Below are 24,369 nucleotides of genomic sequence, written 5' to 3'. Positions count from 1 at the left end.
TTTTAACACAGAAGTACATTTATTCAGGTCTTAATACATTAATATTGAACAAGTAACATAATGGTATTGATTGCAAATTAAACAGCACAAGCCCAATTGATATCTGTGTATAAGTTAAATGTAACAGATTTGATATTCAAATGTGTAATGGGAACTCTTCCTCTTGTTAGAGGAGCACTTTGTTATAAAATGTAAGTAAAAGTGCAATATATAGATTTCTACTCATAAAATTACAAAATTGGTCCAGAGTCTGCGTTCTGAGCAGGACATCGCGTTCAGACTAAAAATTGTGTTTTTCAGTTTTAAAAATTCAATATATCTTTTTACTTTTTTCTAGTCATTTGCTTTTTGAAGCTATTTTCTACAAACTGTAGCTAAAAACGACAAGAAATACAACATTGTCAGTTTACAAAAGCTTAGCATAAGAATCACTGCATCATCTATTTTTTTCTAAATCAACTTCATTTTTTTCCCCATAGAACTATCTGGAACATAGAGTTTTGACAACAACGACACCATTAATATCTCACAGCGCTATGTTACAATAAAATATCTCTGTCATAAAGTCAAAGGGAAAAGAAAATATATCAATAGCAACACAAAATTAAGGAATACGATGCATAGATTCAATCATTTCAAAATGTAGAGATATAATTTACTTAGTACAGCTCTTTAACTTTCAACGTGAACCCTGTGACACTAACTACGTGGATTCATTACAGTTTATCCTGGCTTGAGTGACCGGCACAAATATATATATTTATATATATATATATGTATATGTATAATTCTGAACATATCACATGATAAAAATGCTAAATATATCACTTTAACTTCAAAGGCAGATTTGGCTATAGTACACTGTGGCATGTTTGGGTAAGAAAAGGCAACACCTGGCACCAAAGCCAAACAGCAGCTTCTTTCTCGGCGTCACATACTGGGCCTTTTGAAAAGTTAACAATTGAATTGGACTCTTTCGAACCTGCATGCTCCCTGACTGTCTCAGTGTCAGCTGTGTCAGATCATGTGCCTTCACTGCTCTCCAGTATGTTAGCTTGGATTTCCATCCTTTCTTGTTGTCCCTGAACTCATCACAAGTCTCACCTCATTGCAAACCAGCATACTTGAGGCATCTGTCAACACACAATCAGACACCCACTTACAACGTTTGGATTAATCACACAACAATCTGTAATGTCAAATAGGCAGTTTAAATTTGTTTTTTATCAAAGTAACACCTCAGGAGAAGCAGTCAAGTTCATCGACATCCTCTTGATAAAGGTAGAGTCAACCTTTGTCACTGTGTGTGACGGAAAAGCTCTTTGTTAGTACGGAACTTAGAAAAGCCAGTCAGAAATGCAAATATACAAGCATGATAAGATACGTAACACTTAGTGGCGCTTCTCAAGGGCATCTTAAAAAAAAAAAGAACAGACTTGTTATTTAAAAGATGATTGGAGCCACGTGTTGGGGTTATATAAAATGTTGAAAAAGACACAGATAGGTAGAGGTAGGAGGGACAGTAGAGTGAAAGTAGAGTCTCATTAAAAGCAGTAAAGCTGATTCCACAGAAAGCAACGCAGGGCTCCTTGAGTTACATCAGTCAGTCACGCTAAAACTTAAAGACAAAAAAAAAAAAAAAAAAAGAAAAGTTAAAAGATTCTGAAATTGAACCGGGGTCAGGCTCAGCGTCTTGACATGTCTTGGACTCGGCGTCTTTTGTGAAAACAACAGTATCACTGAGAATATCTTTTGTCCACCAGCGAGCCTCGACCTCTTCACATTCAGAGCGCTGTGATGCGTTCAGGAAACCTTTACAAAAAACAACATACTCTTACTCATTTCTTCTTCACTCCTACAGAAAAGTAAAAACAAGGAAACTGTAGATAAAGAATTCACTGTACTTCTTAAAACTGCTGGATTTGAGCATCTTCTGGACCATAAAAATGACAATAAAAAAACTCTTCAAGCCTGCAGTCTAAATCTGCTGAGTGAGGCACTATAAACAGGCCTCTGTGGTTTTAAGGTTAAGAGTGAAAAACGACTCAGAACATTTCTGATGCCTGAGTGCAGGTAACACACCCGCATAAATCTATATATTTACCACAAATAATTTAGTCTCAAATATATACTTAATCTAGTAAACATCTTCTACATTATGTCACTATACATTGTTAACGTATGTACAAGAGATTAGAAAGGTTATTCATGTTTTACAGCCTCATTAAGAAGAATCCTCAAACACAGACGTGGGTTTAAAAGAATCAGATCCAGTTTTTTTTTTCTGTGAGCTCATTTCTGCTGCCTTGGTTTTTGCTTCCGCTCTGTAAACACTATTTACATACTTTAAAAAAAAACAAAAAAAAACTCCACTACAACAGATCTTACAAAGTGTACAGCGACATTATGTACATTCAATCAATGACAAAGTGAGTTATTGTGTAACATCATCAAAGGATCCCTTGAGAAGTCTCTAACTTTACATCATGTCAGTCTACAAACCCCCCTTCATAATCTTCCTGTAGTGGTAATCACTTATCACTACTCTGTACATACATGAAGTTTGATTGTGGAAACACAGTAAACAGCACAATATGAGTTCAAGCACTTGTACAGATTGTGACGCTGCTATCAGTGACCTTAAGGAGTAAACCAGAGAGGTGTGTTTCAGTTTGGCTCTTATATTAAGGCAAAAAAAGTTTGGCACTAAGTTTGTACATAAAGGTGATGGTTTTATCTTCGCCAGTTCTGGGGCAGTAATGGAGATGAAGTCTCAGATCTCAGAGGACCCAGTCAGTTTCAGACTCCTGACGAGATCTGAAGAGTATTCAGGAGGAAAAATAAAGAAATGTTGATGGCATAGAAACTACCTTAAAGTCTGTACGAGGAATAAACATCCTTTCAAAGACGTTTTGTCCATTAAGTTCTGATGTTTTTAACCAAACAGCAACAACAGGTTCGTGGACCAGAACTTTTTTGTCCCACAGTTTCTACCCTGACACCCAGCTGTGTGTGGTGGTCTTCACTCCGTGGGGGAAACCTTGCTGGGTCACCATCGGCTCAAAGTTAAAGTCCAAGGAGTCACCGTCCATCAGAGTGTCGTGGAGCACCGTCTCCATGTCAAACTCAAACTTCTCGATGGACATGTCGTCGAGGTCGCTGGGCAGCTTCTCGGTGTGTGAGGGCTGTGGTAGACCGGGTCGTCCGTATCCGTTGGTGTTCAGCGGGCAGAATCCGCCGGGCATCCCGCCTCCGCCGCTCAGATGGCCGGAGAGCCCGTAAGGCATCTGCATCTGGCTTTTGACTGAAGGCAAACGAGCGGCGACCCCGCTGTGGCTCAAGGGCATGAGCAGACGTCCGTTCATAGCAGGTGGCGCTGATGGGGCCTGATTGTGGACATTGTGAGGACGAGTGTGGGAGAGAGCGTGTGGGTGTCCGTTTCCTCCTCCCATCAGTTTAGCTGCGTGCTGGCTGCTGCTGTATGGTGGCAGCATGCATCCCCCACTGGACTGAGACACCACCGAGTCCACTGAGGGCATGAGCTCTCCATGATGGTCTGTGTCTGTTGTCAACAGCTCCTTCAGAAGCCCTGCAGGGCAGCTGTACTGTCCCAGGCTTGGCCCAAAGCTGGGCTTACTCTCCTGCAGCGTCTGCAGCGGCATGGAGGACAACGCGTTCATACCCGCTTGGCCATACACACACTTGCGGTACTCCTGCTGGGGCTGCGGGGCCATGTTGGGGGAGCTGTACGCTGGGTACCCCGGGCTCTGCTGCATCATGTTAGAGGGTGAGGACTGAGAGGAGCATGGGGTTGTCCCACCTCCTCCAACTTGTGAGTTTTTGGGTGAAAGCAGGTTGAGGTTGTCCAGGAGGTTCTCCATGACGTTCTCAGAGCTGTGACCCAGAGATCCCGTCATCTCCGTCAGGCTGGGCAGTGTGGCTGTCATCTTGGCCCCAGGGGCCCCTGGGTAGCCCATGTGCACGTCGGCCTCGGCGAAGTCGTCCTCGGGCATGAAGGGGGAGAGGCGGTCGCTCAGAGTGCTGGCGTTGGAGCTGGTCCGAGGCCTGAAGCTGTTCCAGGCATCGAAGTCGTCGTTGCTGTGGGAGTTTGGGCTGCCGGGCCACTTGGAGAAGGAGCCCGGGCTGTCTGCTCCTCCGTCAGGGCCGCCCTGCAGGGACAGCTGTTGGGTACAAGAAGACTTTTAGTGTACTAACAGATAAAGTGCCAAAGACACTCATTGGATCATATCAACGGCTGAATAACATAGAAAAGCTTCAAAAGAATTAGTTAAGAGATAATTATCAAACAGAAAATTATTCATAGACATATGGACAGTTGTGAGTAAAAAAAATATTGGTATAGTTAACATCGAAACATCCGCCTCTGAGGAAAAAGAGATCCGACAACCTACCTTTTTCTTCGCCGCTCTTCCTCTGCTCTTTGTGAACTTGCTGTTGTTGTCCATGGAGGCCGCCCGGCGTCGCGGGGACTTGCCGCTCTTCCCCCCTTCCGGATTCAGCATCCACCACGAGCTCTTTCCCGTCCCCTCATTCTGCACGCGAACAAAGCGGCTGTGCAGCGACAGGTTGTGTCTGATGGAGTTCTGCGGGAGAAAGGCGAGAAAAGCTTATTGAGGAGTGGACAAAAAAAAAAAAGAAAAAAAAAAAAAGAAAGAAAGATGTGTGTGTTTGCCCTTTTCCCAGAAACATTTCACATCTGCCTTAGTATAATGGTGCAAATCCATCCGTGCAGGTGGTTCTCTTTAAAAACACACTCGGCCTGACAGTTTAATACAGAGGAGAAAGGGGAGATTTAAGGTCACTCAACAGTCGAATGCCATTTGTAATCCAAAGAAAGACATCTACACAAACACGTACACACTCACACATAATAGGTGCCGAATACGCTCACTGAAGGAGCACTACATCCTGCGGTGAGCCAGCTTTAAACTGCACACACTCTTACCCTCAAACATACTGTACATGCAGGCCTTTTATTTTCCTCCACAAAAACACGGAGGGCCGCTGAAAAACACCATTAAACCAACAATCACATTCCACCTGACTATGTCTCCTGTCTAAACCAGCACAGAATCAAAGGGAGGAAACAGGCTAATCTTTCCTCTCACAGACACGTTCATAGTGCGCTCGAGTGTTCCTCCGTGACACCGTCGGTGGAAAAACTGATTTTTGTGCAGGAAGCAAGTGAAGCATTGTTAAATGTCTGCAAACAAGAGAGAGAATCCGTCTGATAAGCAAACCAAAGAGAGCCAGTCACCGTTTCTGTCAGACGTTATTAGAACTACGACGCTGCTGGCACACTATAAACTCAAAGTCCCACAATTTATTTGTTTTTTTGCTCAACTTTTAAACTCTAAATCATCTCAAACTGTTTTTACCCTCAGAGAGTAACTTACACTGTCGCTCTGTGTGGTTTTGAGTCCGGGCCCTAACATGAAGTAATGAGTCTTGGCCAGACGTTACTGTGCATGCGTACAGCTTGTTGTTTTGGAAGAAGGCTGGAAGTCCCGCCGCACAATCACACACATGCAGAGCTTAGCGTGCATAGTGGTGAACGTCATCAGGCCTGTTCCTGCTGTGAGTCACTGCCTCACATCTGGTGCAGTCTGCCCTCTGCTTCTCCTCATCTCAAATGTTGGGACTTTCAAATATCCGATTCAAACCTAGCATGCCACAGTTTCTTGTTCACTTCTCAAGTCACAGATCCGCGATTCGTTGATTTACAGTCTTTTAAAAGTCTGTAAAATAGAAGAAAACGGTTCTCGTTTTATGACATGTAATCAAAGGTTATAGTCTAAAACCAAAAGACACACGATCCAAAATATCAGAAACAAGAGGGAAGGAACAAAGCTTGCATTTAAAAGGCAAAAGATCAATTCTGTCTGTTAGTGATGCTGTGGTTCAGAACCTCAACACGTTACTCTTGTTGAAGTTATCACGATTAAGCAGAGGAAGAAGAAACTTCCAGTCTTAAATCTCTGGTGTCCTACATTTCCCACAATTCCACTTGATATATGTCCCCTGTCTGAATGTAGATTCAAACACCTTTAACTCAAAACCTTGAGTTTGAGTATTCTTACAGTTCTGTTAAATGTGAAAGTTCAAGCGATGATGACATCACTGTGACATTTGGGAAGCAGTTGCTCGCTCCGTATAGACTTGGGTTGGGAACCGGAGGGTCGCCGGTTCAAGTCCCGATGCGGATCAAAATATGGAAGTTGGTCTGGCAGCTGGAGAGATGCCAGACCACTTCTCGAGCACTGCCGAGGTGCCCTTGAGCAAGGCACAAAACCCCCACCAGCTCAGGGGGAGGGGGGGGGGGCTTCTGGTGAGTGCAGCCGCCGCACTCTGCCATTAATGCATGACCTCTTCTCTCCTCCACGTTAAGCAGCAGTAAATGAACATGATTCTGACCCGACCGCCTCAGCCAATCGTCTCTGGCAGGTTTGCGTGATCTGACCGACGTGAAAGCGCCTCCCTGATTAGCCTAGCGAATGCTTCCCCCCCCCACTTCTCCTTCACATTGCTAACTATGACAAAAGGCGAGGAGTAAAGTCTGGTCATGAGCCTCTCCTTCCCGTGACCGCGGAGAGCGCTGGTAATTTCATCTGTGCTGCAGCGAGGAATGACTGCAATGTGGGTGCAGACGCCGGGATGTCCTGTTACAGCCCTATATCATCCTGATGACAGGAAGAGATGCGCACATCCAGAGTCCCCCGCTTCGTTCATGTCATAGTCATGCGCTGGGTGTTGTTGTGATGGAGAACATTTTTAAAAAAAAACAACAAAAAAAAACAGTCTGGATGAAGAAGAGGGAGTCCAAGTGAAGGGTCATAAACCTGCTCTGATGGGAAATAGCAGAACTCGGCAGGACTCAGCGTACCGTGTGGGGAGTGCGGCTAAAGGGTGTCTGCTGGGGCCAATGGAAAAGCCTCGTCTGCGTGTGTGTGTGTGTGTGTGTGCATGTTTGTGTCAGTGTGTGGAAGCTGGTGTTTTCAGTGGAATGGCATCACGACCACCAGCAGAACAGTGTGGGTTTTGATTTTGTTGCTCAATCCACTGCAGTCGGTGATATCACGGGTTTAAAAGCGCTTTATTTTTTTCCCCCTGGATGAACAGACTAAAAAACACAGACGTAAAAAAAAATCTAAATAAGAAGTAGGACAGACGCTTTCTACTTTTGTTGATGCCTTCTCTTTTCCTGTTTTAATGAAGAATATGTTGGACGAGATAAGAGCGTGTTTCTCTTGGATCCTGCGTCTGAGTGTGACACATATTTATCTCCGGCTGCAGCGCACAGAATCTTAACATTCCAGCTAATCACTGCGTGCAAAGTTCAATCGTAATCAGAGCCGACGTGTTAGTATCTCTTAGGAAACAGTAAAGGCAGGATTCCCAGCCAGGCAGCCATCACAATCAACATTCCTCAGCAAGGTTACAAAACCCACAATTTCACACAACTGAACTCTGATAACCCTCACTTGAGGGCCGTTCTATCTTCTGTTGTATGAAAATGTGACAATAACAAAGTCCTATCTGGGAAAGTGGAGTTGTTTTGTTTCTTTTTTTAACCCCCCCCCCGGCAATAAAAGGCAAAGAAGACGATGGCGACACTTCAGATAGATGAATCCTCTGTGTTGTGTCTGAGCCCACCGCGAGGAGCAGCACCTCCGTTTACCGAGGCAACAGATCAGAGCGACGCTGGCAAAACAGGAGGAAGTGACCACATGAAAGAGGACTGTGACAGGAAACAGAGCTGACTTCCTGCCTCACAGGAAGCGGCGGTTGTTAGCCCGAGAAAAAGGCATGGAATGTGAAGCCGCAGCAATCCGAGTGGACGACTCAAATTTAGCCCGCCAGCCTAACACACACACACACACACACACAAACACACACCCACACAAACACACACCCTAAGAGTTTATGTTTAGCAACAAGCTGTGATGGTCCACGATGTCAAACTATATCCATTAAATGAAAGTTCACGTGGTCGTGTGACTCCTGAAACTGAATTACAAGGCTGCATACGTCATGACTCAACAAGTGGCTGCAGTATGGGCGTCTGGGTGGTGCAGCTGTGTGTGTGTGTGTGTGTGTGTGTGTGTGTGTGTGCTATTTCAGAAATGAAAAAAGGCGGGTTGTGTGAGACAGAGTGGGCATGGATTGGTAAAGAACACACTGTGCTGCTTTAAACTCCTTCTCTGGCAGCACTACTGAAAGGCCACAGTGTTCAGTAGGACTCTCCTTCTCCTCTCATTCCTTCTCTTTATTCCTCCTCTCTTAGACTCCTTCCTTTCCTTTTCTGTCTCAACTCCTCTACCCCCCCCCCCCCCCCCCCCCCCCGGCCTTAGATCTCTCTTCTATTCTCCTCACATCTACTGTAGTATCCTTCTTGGTCCGCATTTCGTCTCCTTCCGTCTGTTCTTCTCTCCTCTCCTTTTTTTGACTGGCGTAGTTTTCGCCTCCTTCCTTCTCCTACATACAGTACGTGTGCACTCTCCTCCTTTCCTCTTTCCCTTCCTGTGCTCTCCTCTCACACTCTTCTTGCGGTTAGAAGTCATGTACCTACGTAAAAAAAAAAAAACGTGGACAGTGCCAGAAGGACACATGTTGGCACACTGAGTCAGGCTCTGACGCTCAGAGCTGCTCAAATGTCAACTCAGCTAATGATACCAAAAAAAAAAAAAAACTTCCCCAGCAGAGCAAAACACAACCTACATGTCGGCCTGCATTGAATCATGAGAAGCCACAAGTGAAACCTCAGCTGCAGAATCTGTACAGCTACAGAGAGATGCTGCCTCCTCTCTGAGCAGGTACAGACTCACATGAAGGCGGCTTTCACATGAATCTATCAGAGATATATAACAAAAAAAAAAACCCAAGTGGTTTCTCTGCACTGTTTCCACTGAACTCATTAGGTGTCGGTCCGAACAGACTTTCACATCTCTCATCTGCCGTGTTTCATCTCGGCTGTAGGCGTGTCCTTGCACAGTGACTAGTTGTTGTGTAACGTCTGCGGCTGTGAAGAGGACGACCTGTAGAGTAAGCAGCAACACCTTTTTCTAACCATCAGAGTAAGCATCCCTTAAAGCTGCAGCTTGCTCACGTCTGGAGCTTTGTGCTGAGCGTGGCCGAGTTAGATCAGTGTGGTTTAGACAGAAAAACATGTCAACCTATGATTAGGCTAACACCAGCTCAGCAGGTTTGCCTGCTTAACTACAGCGTGGAGCTGAGCACGCAGCTGCAGGTGAGATGGTGAAGGGTGTCAAGTGATTGAAGGGAAACCACCTCTCACCGGCGAAAGAGTCATCAAAGATCAGCCCCCCCCCCCCCTCCCATCCTCAGATGTACTGTGATCCGGAGGCCCATAAAATCTAATTCTGCTTCATTATAAAAGCAGGTTCCCTAAAGGTGGCACACTGTGGTTAACTGGCATCACAGGCTGATCAAATGATAACACTGGAGCCAAGGGAAAGCACACACAGACATGAGCGAGAGGAGAAGAAAGAGGCAACACTTATTTTTATAATCTTAAGATCGATATGATGACAAAACTGCAAACTGTTTTTTGGTGCCACGAGAAAGTGTGCGTCGCCTCCAGTCCTCAAAACTGATGAGAACAAAATGCCCAATTCAGATGCTGTCAGACCCAATTCAGTCGTCTTTGATCAACGATTTCTTGTGTGCTGTGTCTCTTGTCACACAGTTAGGGTTAGGGTTTGTGTATTTCATGCTCAAAATGTTTGATGAAAAATGTGTTTTGCAGGAAAATATCTTTGAAGACATCAAAGTAAAGTAGCTTGCAAAAGCAAATCAGTTATTTCTTAGCACTTTTCAGACACACTTCAAGGAACAATATCTGTGACCCCAGTGACCTTTGACCTTCAATATAAATGGTTCTGGAGGAATATGGGGTTGGGGCTAAGTGACCCCACCTCTGCAGCCCTGTTGGAGGTCGATGTTAGGCGACAGAGAAAGAGAGAGCAGCTGTGTGTGTGCACGTCTCCCTGTGTATGTGGAGCTCCTGCTGCGTGTGAAATCACACGCTGGGACGCAAACATTAAGCCTTCGTGGAATCAACACGAGTGTACAAATGACAGCGGAGCCTCGTCGCGGCGTTGTTGAGGAATCGCAACCTGAAAAGGGCGACCGTAACGACATCTCGAGAATAAAGGGAGCTCATGGATGAGGTATTCTGATGGGCTTGACAAAAAATCAATCATATTGAGCAGTCCATTTGACTTTCCACAAGACAGGATTTGTGTGGTAAAGGGTTCTTTAGTCATGATGTGGCAGCTTATCAGTATTTATCCACAGGGTGATTCTGTCTTGTATTTATTGAAAATTCAAGGAAACTAATAAAGTCTGGCCATATTGATCTAAACACTTAACGACACAGAAAAAACTGTCTCTCTCTCTCTCTCTCTAACACACACACACACACACACACCCTAAGAGTTTATGTTTAGCAACAATCTGAATAGAGTGTGATGACTTCATGTGTTTGCAGTTTGATAGGTTATCATCAGTGCCAGTATAGAGCTCAGCAGTGACAATCACTGACCTTTCTTTGAGAAGCTCGATACGCACATGATCATAGTAGGACATGGACATAAAAAGCGGAGCCCAGGAAATTTCTGTTTTATTTCAATAGTCTGTAGAAAATGGGATGATTGTTGGGCATTAGCGTTGCGTAGCAGCGAGATTCACTGCACTGCGCCTTGGGTTCGACTGCTCGGGAAAGAATCAATGCATCACTGTTCGCGGCGATATAAAAAGAACTCTGCTTAACCGCAATTTCTGTTTTTAAAAAGTCTCCGTTTAAAAATGGAAACAACCCTAGATCGAACCAGAAATAAATCATCTCCGCCCTCTCCTTTGTAGCCTTCTATTCCTCCCTTTGTCCAAAGAAAGTCTCTCCTTCGGGACACAGCGCTCGCTCAAACAGCTCCAGCTGATTGCACACTCCTGCTGCTAAAGACTCCCTTTCTCACCAGCTGATGTCAACTTCCCATAATTCAATTTGCCTAAGAGAAGGGAGCGAGGAGACTCGGACACAGAGCCTTGACTGTGGAGCTCCTTAAATTCACTTTTGGACTTCTATGAGCCCATGCAGAGGTCTAGGACTTCCAGGAAGTACCTCTTCAACATGGTCATTGTCGAGTGTGCAGATGGAGAAGCAGAATACGTAAGTCATGCAGAAGCAAATCTGTCTGCAAATGTATTTACTAACGGCCTCTTGCCAGGATCTCCTTTTCACAATCCTCTGCAAGGAATCTGAGGGCAACCAGCCCCCCCCAAACGTTCACACACTCACACAACGAGCTGAACTTGGACGCCTGAGCGGATGATGACCGGGTGAGCTTAAGATTGATCGGTCTCACAGAAGCAGCAGACGAATGATAAACAGTCTGTGAGTGGTATTGTGCATACGGTGCGAAGCAGCAAAGTCACCGGACACTCCGGGACCTTTCATCGCCGTGTGATAGAGGGAGACGAGCCTTTGACTGGTGAGCCTATTAGCACACTTCCTGCTGCATTGTATCCACACAGGAAGAGCTGGCCGGTCCTGATACTGATCCCACTGATGCCTCTGGTTTCGATGCAAAACAGCACAGAATGAGGCCCTGCTGGCTGCAATGCATAGGACCAGCTGGAGAGAACAGCGGGTTCAAGAGTTGCGACTTCCTAATCAAAACTCTGCAGTTTGACGGGGCAAAACAAGAGGAAAAAGGAAAGAGGGGGGCCCATGGCCAGGTAGGCTTTTCCAGCAGGATTACAATAACGGATAAAGCTCTTACTGTACATTTCAGTAACAGTTCCCCGCTTAAGTTTTGCCCTCATCTTGGACCCAAACAAACAGTACACAGTGACAGAGTAATCAATCATCTACTGTTTCCTCTGGTTTGACCCCCTCTGGCTTCTGCTCCACAAGAAAACTTGGCTGAAGGAGAGCAGTGACAAAAACTGTCACTTTGTTAAACATTAATCCGTTAATAACGCTAACTGTGATAGCAGTTAATCAGTTAATTCCCTCCGCAGTTAACTTCATTTTGCAATGTCATTAGATTCGAGTTCTTAAGAGGCCATAAAAAAAAATAATAAAAAAAAAAATCACACGTGTGTCTGTGTTGAGATTGGACACTCTACCTTCATAGCCTGAAGAGACCATCAGAAGTCACTCGTCCCATTCATAATAATTCACACGCTGCGGGCAGCGATAGCAACTTGGGTTTAAGTGTCTTGCCCAAAGACACATCGGACATGTGGCTGCAGGAGCTGGGGATCAAACCCTAACCAACTCTACCAACTGAGCCACAGCTCCGCCCACTCGACCATGGTACTTGTCTTCATAAAACCAGTATTTCATTCTAGAGAAAAAAATCGTAGCCTTCGAGGCCCCTGACCTGGGAGGGCTTAAATCGTTGTCTGCATTAGAGAGAGTGAACGCCTGTATGCTTTATGAACATTCACATTTACATGTGCATGAAGACACGTGTCCATACACACACTTGGGAAGAAAAAAAAAAAAAAACACTTCCTAGTTTGCAGCGGACACAGCTCGGCGTTCACATGCTACGCTTCTTCTCTCCTGAGCTAGCTGGTTTCCTGACTCAGACGAAAGCAGCACGCAGCTCCTGTGTGCAGACAGGGACCGGGTTGTGCTGGCTAAGCTCACCATGCTAAAATATGTGCATGTGTTGCTCCCTGCAACACAATGTGAGTCTGTAAATGCACAGAGCAGTGTCTGTGGAGCGCAGATATTTTTTCGCCTCTGATCAGCAGAGCTGCTGGGCTGCTGCCCGCTCTGCTCGGATACAGAAGGTGTGTGTGTGTGTGTGTGTGTGTGTGTGTGTGTGTGTGTGTGTGGAACACTGCTGTGGGCCTGTTTTGAGGCACGCATGCATCCATCCGTAGGCCCGACCCCGCACAGAAGAAAGCATTGGGCCAGACTTTAAAGGGTTGTATACCTATGTATAAGCATGTTACCCCAGTTCAACCTGGTGAACACAAGGCCGTCTACAGATGTTTGTACAGGCAGGATGCTGATTCGTTCAGTTAACACCTAAACTGTCATCACTGTGTTTAAAAATGTGTAATGAGTAGAAGTGATGTGAAACAGTGCAGTTCTTAAACACCCCTGTGGTTCCTCTGGAGCAGCACATGAAAAGGGAATATCACCTGCAGATCAGCAACAAACATATTCTGTTAAAGGCCGTTCTCTTTTCACAAGAGTGGCTCCAGTCCTCTTTAGATTCGTAACTGCACCACATATTCATTTAGTCGTCTGTTTGTCTGTGAAATAGGCAGTAATGTACTTACCTGTGTGCCTGTTGAAAAAAATTACACACTCGTGTTCTGCTACAGAGAACCGTTCTGTGGCAAAATAATAAAAGCACACGCACACACACAGACACACACACACACAGACACAGACACACACACACAGACACACACACACACAGACACACACACACAGACACACACACACTAAAAAGCTGAGCTGTGGCAGAGTTATTATAGTGCTTTTATCACAAAGTAGTTCTTCTGCTGTGGGCTTATTATGAAAAGGAAATAACAGGCACATGAAATAAATAAATATATGTGAATGTAAGAGAAGGAACACATGGGGACTTTTGAAAGAAGTGTTTGAACAGGAAAAGATGACAATTTCGTGACTCGGCTTCATTTTCAAAAAGTCACCTTCCTGTGTGTTTCAATCCAACGTCGCTTCAATCTGAGATGTGTGTCTGTCTGACGCTTGTGTTGACTTTTCTGTCATCACCAGTGTCCTTGCTACTCGTCCTTGTTGCCATCACATCAGCACTGTGAGGACAGTCTATCTCAAGCGTATGACAAAATGTACAGAAGAAGGCTGGAGTCATTGAAGAATCCGTCTGAGGAGGCGTCAGTGCGTTTATATACTGTATGTATGAGCAGAGATGTGCTGACATTTCTCTGAGGACTGCAGACAGTACGTGTGACATTACAGCGGGGCACCGAGACCTGCACTTAAATTCCAGTCAGAGGGTCCTTTATCAAGCTGGCTCCAGAGCAGGTCATGACAGGAGCTGCACGCGAGGAAACAAAAGCCTCAACCTGGCATCGACTTTGGCTCTTTTTAACTCAAGTCCGTACCAAAGCATTTATCTTGTTTTGTCAAGTGTGAGCACATTATCTCGATGCAGGAATTCTGAATATTTAAACCCCTGATAAGAAAAAAAAACAAAAAAAAAAAAACCTGATTCATTTCCAATAAGAGGAAGAAGAAAAAAAAAAAAGAAGTCAAAGGAAACACTCGAAGAGGAAGAAGAAGCCAAAGAATCTGATGTCACGTTCAGTGCCGCTTCCTCTGCTGATGACATCACTGCCCTGCTGCTGCTTTCAAAGCAGCCACTTCCTGTCAGCTACGGGCTGAAATCAGCTTCTGTTCAAAGGGGGAGAAGTAGCTCGAGGAGCTATAGTATTCTTCAGCTATAGCTTTAGTATCCTTGCTAATAGCAATGCACAAATGTTAGAAGGGTGTCACAGAATTCTTCACTACTTTTTTAAAAATATGTTTATTAATCATCTATAGCATTGCAAAGAACATATTATGCTATAAAATAAGGAGTCATGTTTTTACCAAAAGTAAAAATACAAGAGACTTTGTTATTTGCAAAAAAAATATCTTGCCAACATTTTAATGCAATTTCTACAGGGTTTTTTTTGTAATAAACTGATATTTGATGCCTGAGACTTTTATTTTTGTTACAGTAGGATCCAATCAGGTATCAACATTTCCTTGTTAGATATTTAAGTTTAGAGTGTTTGTATTGGGACGACCCTACCATAGAGGATGAAGGCCAATAATTCACAAACCTTTTATTTTTTACAATATGACTTTATTCAAGATTCCTATATTTCTCCCATCATAAGTAATAGCAAATTAATTTCTCATCGTGACTCATGTAAAAGAAATTCAAACGATTTGACTATTAAGCGCTGACTCACATCTTTACACAATGAACCTCAATAATAGTGGATTACTGTCATGACGACACAAATACCACTGTCGTCAGCAGCACATCAAGGCCTCTATTAGTCTTTGGCATCACTCATCAATCACTGCAACCGGGACATGAATGATTCATTGAGAGAAATATGAGTGCACATGTGCCGACACGTTTAATCTGCCTGACTGGCACGCCGGCGTTTCCTTGAATCAAACCCAGGAACCCTGAATGAGGAGCCAAACGGGAAAATACAGAGAAGTCATCTCAACTTTCAGTCAGTGTGAAGAGATAATAGCACCCTGCATGTCCTCAGAAGATCAGGTTTTCTTAATGGCAGTCTGTGGTAGGAGATGCTAATGTTGGATTCATGCTAACTGCTTGTGACCTCTTCTCTCCCGACGAGGCGTGTACAAACGTACGTCAGCGTAGAGCTTCACCATACAGCGCAGACAATAGTGCTGCATACTTTGTGACACTGAAGCCAGATTAAAGGCAACACACCTCAGTGTGGTTCAGACACACACTGCTACTGCTACGCACTTTGACCTTGACGCAAACTCTTTAGTTCCCGTGACAAGTGGAGCAGGGAGCCTGCTGTCTGACGCACATTCATAACAGCGCTTCTCATTCAAGTGCGCATTTAAATTTCCACCCATGGCCAGCTGAGCGTTCATGTATGTGTAATGGCACATGCATCGGGGCATGTGTGATTTTGTGATAATGCCGGGCCAGTCTGACAGGCACCGTGCATAATCGCTTTAGGGCAGGAATTGCACAACAATGTGGGTCTGGGTAATGCCTGTGGTTTGGGGCCCTCAGTGGTGAGCGCTGGTGTAAATGTGTTCCTCTGCTCTCTGCAGAAATTTCACACACACACACACACACACACAAATGATGAGAAACTCAAGGGACACTGGGTTTTTCATGTGGGGGGGATGCGCACGTCACTTCTCATTTAAATGGTCGAATTATTCACAGCCAAACATCAGTTCCTCTTCTCACACCATAAAACAATGCGGAGGTCTTCCTGTTAACACGACTGGAGTTTTTTTTTTTTCCCAAATGGGGAGAAGTTGTGATGGCAGACTCTGTGAAACATTGCGTGTTCTCACTGCTACTACCAAACCCACTCTGAGAGAAACAAAACATCCTGACTCATCTTGAGCGACTGTTTACCTGACTGTTTTTATTTATTTTATTTTTTTTCACTGTATGAGCGTGGGCACCTGCAGACTCTGTCCTGCTGAATGATGCACTACTCTCTGCTTGTATCACTTACACTCTCTGTGTTGTTATGGGACACTACGCTCACTGAATGATCCATCCTCTGGTCTGCAGCCAGAAAAAGAACCGACAAAACAAACCTCTGGCAGGAGAGCCACGGGGTGTGTGATGCCAGTGTCTGAGGTGGGTGGAACACCAACGTTCACATTCAACCTGTTCTGTTTATATCCAGCATATGAAAGGAGCACTTCACAGGGATTTTCCTGGGTCCTTTCCAGTCAGATAAAGGTTGGGAGAGTGGGAAGTTTCCAGCTGTAGCACCAGCTATGTCATCAACGGGGATCAAAAATATATTTGATCCAAAAGTCAGCTCTCACTCCTTGGACCGGCCTCAGGTTCAATGTGTTTAAGGACCTGCTCAACAGTTGGTAGAATCAGGAGGTACCGGAGGCCAAAAGGCTAGCAGTCCTCAAAGTGGGTGGTCTGGGTTCAAATCCGAGCTGAGGCTCCTTCTTTGTGTATGTTTTCCTGTTTTCACTTTTTGCAGTTGTGAAGCACCTTGTAACTAATTGTTTGCTTTACTTACTTTCCCCACTCTCTCTGTTTCCCATTTCTATCCGCTGTCCTATCTGTACAAAATAAACTAATCCATCTTAGACAGCAGCAGCCAGTCTGTCAGTCAGTCAGACAGTCCTGAAGCAGACACACCTCGGCTGAGTGGTTTGGCAGTGGGTCCCACGTTGTTAAAGTTCTGCACGTTTCAGGGATTCTACTCAGTTTGGAAAACAGAGTAAAGACCAAGACAACCTGAACATTGTCTGAGTCAGAAGTCCACTCTGTACTGTAGATCCTCCCTGGAGTCAGACACACAACCAGACAGACGTGATGTACTCTGTGTTTTTAATGCGTCTGTCCTTGTCCTGTTTTGTTTTTTTTGTTTTTTCCTCCTGTTGGCTCTCTGGACATCTTGTTAAAGGTTTATGGTGAAACACTGACCTAGACAACACCAGCACATGGAATCAATCGTCAGTACGTCTTTGTGGTTGAAGAAATGTGACTTCATAGCATCAGAATGGCTGCAGCCAGAAATACACACACGTGTGCCACACACAGACATAAACACCATTCGATATCCCCGCTGCGCCACACTGACCTGCTTTCACACTGCCGCTCTCTCTCTCTCTCTCTCTCTCTGTCTCTCTCTCTCTCCCTCTCTCTCCCTCTCTCTCTCTTTATTCTGCAATTTATAAAATGTTTCTCAGTAAAGGGAACGAGAGACAGATGAGAGGCTGGACACAAGGACAACATGTGGTTGTGAAATCATCTGAGGGGATACGAGCTGCACTCTGTTGCTTAATCAGCGCGGACAGGCACAGTTACATCACTTTGACGTGACAATAATTTTCAACCATCTGCTTTAAATTTTGTACCACGAGGAGCGAAAAAAACAAAAACAAAACAAACACCTGATCACGTGGACCTACCTACCTGTTCAGACTTTCAGCACAGTTGTAAGGAAATACTGGATTAAGGAAGAAAAGGGCAGTTAGCATTACCTGCCATTATAAAAAAAAGATGTGAAAAAGATATAAAGGGTGTGCAGGAATGTTTCCTGTGTCGACCCGTCTGTCTGTCTGCCATTCAGTCTGTGCATCTGCCAGCAGCAGGGCTTTAATTATGAGGCCCAGGTTATGTGCTCTCTCTCTCTCTCTCTCTCTCTCTCACTCACACACACACACACACACACACACACACAGGAGACTAGCGTCCCACATATCTCTAACACAGTGCCTCACAGTTCCGCTGACTAACCAGTGGCACCAGACTTTGGCCTGCGGCTCCCTGATTCCAGTAAATGTCTTGTTATGCAACTTCTAACAAGTGTCACCCAGTCTGAACTCGGAGCACTGGGTCTCTGCTGTGCCCTCGGTTTCTCTCTTCATTTCTCTCTGAAGACAGTAAAGGGGGGGGGGGGGGGGGGGGGGGGGGGTGTCACTCATTTGGGGGGGGGGGGGTGTACCAGTTACCCTTGAAACCACTAAGTGTGACCTGCTTTGTGCTGGGGCAAAAACCCGTACTGGAGAGGCGGGCGACACAGGCAGGAAATGGGGAGGAGGGCTCCTCCAGCTCTTCGCCTGAGAAACACAGCTGCCCCTCCTGTCTTGGGGCAATGCCAGGGTTGGACTACTCGACTGCCTCGAGGGAGTTTTGATATGCGTGTGTATGAGAGAGAGAGAGAGAGAGTTGAAACAGGAGGACTGCTGTTCTATCCAGCTCCCTGTCCTACTAATACACATCCAGCCTGAGAGAAACAGGCAGATAAAGTGCAGCCAGCTTTCAGCTCACTCAGGATTAGAAAGCTGTGATTCTTAGCTTCTGTGTTTCTTTAAGCGCTGCTCCTGGGGTCCATGGGAAACATGCGTCATATACCAAGACGCACAGCCCCACCACACACACGGCTGCTACCTCAAACAACAAACAGAAATGTTACAGTTAGAATAACCTGAACTGAGATGTTGGGAGGTAAATGAGCATGAAAACAGAAATCTGTCAACCAATAGATGAAGCCCATTCTCTGACATCTCTGCATGTGTCAAACCGTTGCATGACGTGTCGCAACTAAACACACAATATTGTTCCATTGGATGAATATGTGTATGTGTATGGCGAGATTCAAACACTTGACACCTGAAATCCAAGCCTCTCCTCTCGTGAGAGCTCCACTGTAACACCACAAGGGTTCACAGTCAATGGGTACACTTACACGGTAATGACCCGCAGTGTCGCTTTCTGTCCAATCGGCTCTGACCTGCATGTTTGTCTGCTCCGGCACATGTTGTTTGGAGATCCGTGGGAGTGTGTTTACCGGAGTAGGCCGAGGAATTCCAGGTCAAGAGAGCGCGGTGTACACAGAAAAACCTGCGACAGAATTGATCCCGATACTGACATCAAAGAGCAACTGAGCCACCCAACTCCACGAGCTGAAACCAAATATTTATCCTGCGGTGACGTACGTGTAGTAGAGAAACACAAGAAACTACAGATTTGCGGCGGGTGTGCAAAGAAGTGTGTGGACTGTACACGTCGTGCTGTGTTGAGAAAGAGGTTGTGTTTCTGCGCCAAAGCTCAACAACTATTTGCTAATTGCTCTAGCTGTAAAATACAGTTATACAATTTTGAGTGATATGGAGAAAAAAAGAAAGAGGCAGTTTGATGGGTATTAGAAATAAACAGGCAGTTTTTCCATCAAGGTTGGTGATACATAATTTGTGCCATCTGTTCCTTTTCCTGTTGGACGGCGTCCTGATCCAGAGACCGTGTCCAGCCCTCTCACAGAGCTCCTTCAAGCTGGTCCCACCCGGCACAACTGTCCTCAAAATCTCACACTGTCGCAGACGGCCTGCGAGGCAGTGCGGAGGCCGCCATGACTCAGTTGAGGCACGACCAACTGTGGAGGATCAGCAGCGCCGAGGACCAAGCTGGGCCTCAAACCACTACAAAGCAGACGGCCTCAATCCTAGATTAATGAAAACTTCATGCGCTTCAGCCGGTTCACTTCAGGTGAGCCTCGGAGAGATCAGTGACACGGAGGAATGATCCCGCCTTCACTTTGAATCTACTTACTGTGAGTTACAGAGGGTATTTGTAGAAGCTGAACCGCCACTGGTGATGAGGGGGGAAAAAAAACACACTGGTGTTGTGATCGTGATCGCTGTCTTACAGCACAGCAAACGTGACACCATGTCAGCGTGAACACTTAAACATCAATCAGACCAGCATTTTCACAAACTACACAAGGCGTACAGTTCTTATCCTGGTGGTGTGTGTTTGCCCTCATCAAGGTTCACATTGCTCGAGGTGGATTGTTTCTGGTGCTATCGTCTGTCTCACTGGAGACAGAATATGACGAGGCAGTAGAAGATGAAAAACCTGGAAGAATTATGACTATGAGTAAAAAAATAAAATAAAAAAAAAACCCAAATTAGATAGAACTTATAAGCTAAATGAATGAGTTTTATTTGAAGTCTAGATGCCACTAAAGGAAAAAAAAATACAACAAGGAACATGCAGCTAGCCATTAAATTTCCATTCCACAATGTCATCTTTTCTCAGCTCGTCTCTCTGGCCCTCAGCGGCTGGCTCTGGAGAGACAATGTGCGATGCCCCCCCCTTGTGCAGAAAGCGAAAGGGAGCGCTATGAATAACTCCCCTCGCAGCAGTGAATGGCACTTTGCTTTCCCACAGTATTACTCAGTCTACACCCCCAACACGGGAGGATAAGCAGCGAGCCGGGGTGGCGGCTGAGCTCGCCTCTCCGAGCCAACCAATCACACTGTAAGTGTTTATCAGACGGAAAAAAAAACACAGAGAAAGTTCACTGTTTGTTTATGTGCATTAATGAGGACACATGTTCACAGTCACTGTGACTGGTTTACTACACTGTGGACAGTGAAGGACACTCTGCCATATAATAACTTTGTAATTACAGTGTAACCAGAGAGAAAGTGCTGACCAGTGTTTCATGGTTACTGAGGTGCTGCTACTCCTGACACACCTCCGGATTACATCATGTCAAAGTACAAGACTTTAATTGGGGAGATAGTCCCAACACAAGCTCTGATTTTTTTTCTCTGTTGACATTCTGCATTCTTCAGACTCTAAACGACTAACAGTTTGGTTTTTTTTAAGGTGTTGCTGAAACTCACTGCCAATTTCACTCGCATAAATCATTAGGCTGATAAAGTGGGCTTACACAAACCTATCACAGATATATCACCCATTCACATTTTCAGGTAAATGGATTTTTTTTTTTATCATCCAGAGAGGGTGTTTTTAGCCGTTCAGAGATGACAGCTCACTCTAGCACGGGCCGGACCTGAACCCGGGACTGCCCGCCCAGATGACCACATCCGCTGTACATGGGGCGCACGCACCAACCACTAGTCCACAGGCACGGCTGCTCATTCCAACCCACCAGTATAGATACCAACGCTCTCAGCACTGTCAGCAGCACATGAAGCAGACAACAGAGTGGACAAACAACATTAACTTTAGTGTGTTAAATCATAGTACGTTTTACCAATAAAGTTATTTTATTACAGGCAGCTGGTGAAAAGTAACCCCTTAAAAGTTGGTCTTACAAATCCAACATCAGCCTGCTTCTACTGATGCTCACTGATACTTGTTCTTCTTCTGCAGAATAACTTCACCTTAACATTGGTTTCCCATCTATGACTTGAGTTCCTACAGTCACTACACCTTGACTTGACCTCAGTAACAACTTAAGGTTATGGATGGGTGACATCAATATCATGATTGAGGAAAAGTTGATTTTCCTCGAAGGAGTGAACCTTCGGGGACGATATGACCTTCCCTAGCAACACACGTCCAGCCCCTGTTCTGTTCCCTCTGTGTATTTCACCACACTGAAAGGGGTTTTTCCACTCTCATATGATCTGACTCACTGGACCACATTCAACAGCTCGACACGAGTTTACTCTTTTGCAAACAGAGGGGTGAAATGCATGAATATAGATCATTTATGTTCGATCAACTTTAACTTTAACAGACGGATTCGGGCTAAATGTGATCGTTAGGACTACTTTCCCCAATACACGTCTTCATGATTTCAACCAAACCAGTAATTCTCGCTTCCATTCATGGGTGAAGTTAGTGTGTCACCTCTAACACATGACTCAAACATGAGAGTCGCCCCTGACGTGGGAAGAAAAAAAAAAAAAAAAACCTCAATAACTGCTTTAATGTTCCTCAGCCATCCAGACAGCCTTTAAGCGAGGGAAGCCGTCATAAATCTCTCTCTATGTGACTGCAGGCTCAATATGAATTCCCCCGGGAGAGTAGACTGTCATCAATTTATTGTCAGACACCACTGAAACTATGTGTCTCCAAAGAGAGGTCTACGCCCTTCAATAGTGTTCAGTGGGAGGGCCTGTCACACCACATCAGAAATTATAAGTCCCCTCTTGTGTAATGTTTTGGACTGTCTCCAGGGCACACGAACGCTTCTGATATCTCCTTACAACATGGGCCCAACACCGCTTCATTCAAAGCACACGCTCCAATCTGGAAAACTGGGAATCCGAAATCCATCACAGGTGGTCAAGTAACAGCAGAGACAAGAGAGCGGTCCCAAACATGCTGGGCCAGAATCACAGAATTTTTTTTTTGCAAAGGCAAAGCACACTGAAGGAAGATATGAGGCAAGGAAAGAAAGAAAAAACCCTGTTGAGTCAGCAGACTCATACAAATCACATACTGAAGGAGAAGTCAGATGACTGTCTAAGGTCATGGTAGCAATTGGTCAGATTACTGAAGAGCCATGAATGAGCAGGATGACAATGGTTAGACAAGAAGGAGAGCAAATGACAAAAACTCCGTTAACAGCTGTTTAAACTCTTCATGCATGCTCTTCTGTCAGTGTCTTCCTGTGCAGTTATTAGCAGGAATGTCTGCAGGAGAAATAACACAGATAACCATAGATGTTGATGGCGAGAAAAAAAAGAAAAAAAAAAGCAGCAGCCCTCAGCAAAAAAATCATTCAAAAGTGACTGTCAAAAAAGCCTGATGAGATTAAACACGTGCCTAAAGCACAATGAAGTCCATCTGTTAAACACCACAGACATGTCCCAAAGGAACATCAGAAGAAGCTGAACTCACAGCCACATCATGTTATCACCTGGGTAAAAGCGCCAACGTCATATATAATAATAATAAAAAAACAAGCATACCTTCCAGCCTGCAGAGCTGTTGCTGTCTCCCTTGTCCTTAAAATAAGGCACACTCTTCACCATCCAGTCATAGATCTGAGACAGAGTCAGTCGACTCTCGGGAGAACTTTCGATAGCTTTGGTTATGAGGTCTGCATAAGACATATTCCCCCACGCGTTCCTCCTGGAGGAGCTGCTCTTCCTCTGGGCAGCGGCGGCGGCAGCAGCGGCCGCCGAGGTGGACGAGCCGACCGGGGAGGAGAGCAGAGGCACCTGCTGCTGCTGCTGCTGCTGCTGCTGCTGCTGCTGCTGCTGCTGCTGCTGTGGTTGAGGATGGTGATGCGGGAGTTGCGGGTTTGGCTGCTGATGTTGCGGCTGCTGCTGATGTTGCTGCTGCTGGTGGACGCAGTTCTCCTGACACTGGAAATCAGTGCACAGGATGACCGGCTTTTGCTCCGCGAAGTCGTCGGTCTCCTCCAGCAGGCTCAGGTTGTTGATAAAGTCGCTGTTTCCTGCTCCTGGCTCCTGCTTCACAGAGGGCACCGGGGAGGACGTGTTGGAGTCTCCCGGGTTGATGAACTCCGGCCGGGGCAAGGGCCAAGTGCACGAGCGGGGCCGCGAGAGGGGCTCAAAATCCGGGTCGATTTCCACCAGGTGTTGCTGCTGCTGGGCCGCTTCCGCCATGGTCGAGGAGGTGACGGAGCCGAGGGCTACAATGTCATGTATTTGGGACGAACTGAAAAGTAGCTACTTCGCCTTTGAAATGTGCGCCAAGACGAGATAAATGTGAAAAAAACAGAGCTCCGCCTGGAAAAAAAAGTCTGCAATGAAAGTCACATCCCAAGTCGTTAAAAAATAGATGAAACAATTGTAAAAAGTAAGTCTCTAAGAAAAGCTTTTCATGAGACAGAAAAAAAGTTGAGTCTAAAAGTGAGTTGCCCTCAGGTTTGTTGTTGTTATCCAGCCGTAGTGCCGTTCCGTCCCTCCGTTCAGTCTGTTGACTTTCTGTGTTGTAGCCTTCAGCGTGTGAGGACTTACTGGAACTATCATTTGTCAGCTGACACCGCCCACATTTGATTGACACTCACAGAGAGCCAATGAATGGCAGCAAAAGAATTGGATGGGGGGGAATGGTCCATGTTTTCATCTGGTCTAGTAAACATCTGAGAGGACCCCAAAATGAACTTTTCTCTTTCAGTTGTTCTCACCCTGAAAAATATCAGCTCATTCGACACTTATTTTAATTTGATTGAAGTCAATTAATACATAAACACGTGAGATTACTCTTAAGACATACTGTATTATTACTTTATTTTAAAATGGGAAGGCTATTGATGATTGGATATATAAAAACAAAATATAATAATTCTCTCTAATGCAGCTGCCCAAACTGTCCATTT

The 24,369-nt window shown here is 45.2% G+C and overlaps 1 protein-coding gene across 1 annotated transcript; it reads right to left on the bottom strand.

The window, feature by feature from the left end:
* Positions 1 to 23,987, bottom strand: foxo1a (forkhead box O1 a). The gene is made up of 3 exons (XM_079354608.1): positions 22,991 to 23,987; positions 4,413 to 4,604; positions 1 to 4,181 (listed from the first exon to the last, which is right to left on the bottom strand). Exons 1-3 carry the CDS (start codon positions 23,651 to 23,653, stop codon positions 2,991 to 2,993), a joined length of 2,046 nt encoding a protein of 681 aa, XP_079210734.1. The 5' UTR covers positions 23,654 to 23,987; the 3' UTR covers positions 1 to 2,990.
* Between the last annotated feature and the right edge of the window lie 382 nt (positions 23,988 to 24,369).

Source organism: Symphodus melops (genome assembly GCF_947650265.1).
Source record: "Symphodus melops genome assembly, chromosome: 10".
NCBI classification, from domain to species: domain Eukaryota; kingdom Metazoa; phylum Chordata; class Actinopteri; order Labriformes; family Labridae; genus Symphodus; species Symphodus melops.
This window is presented reverse-complemented; position numbering and strand designations above follow the sequence as displayed.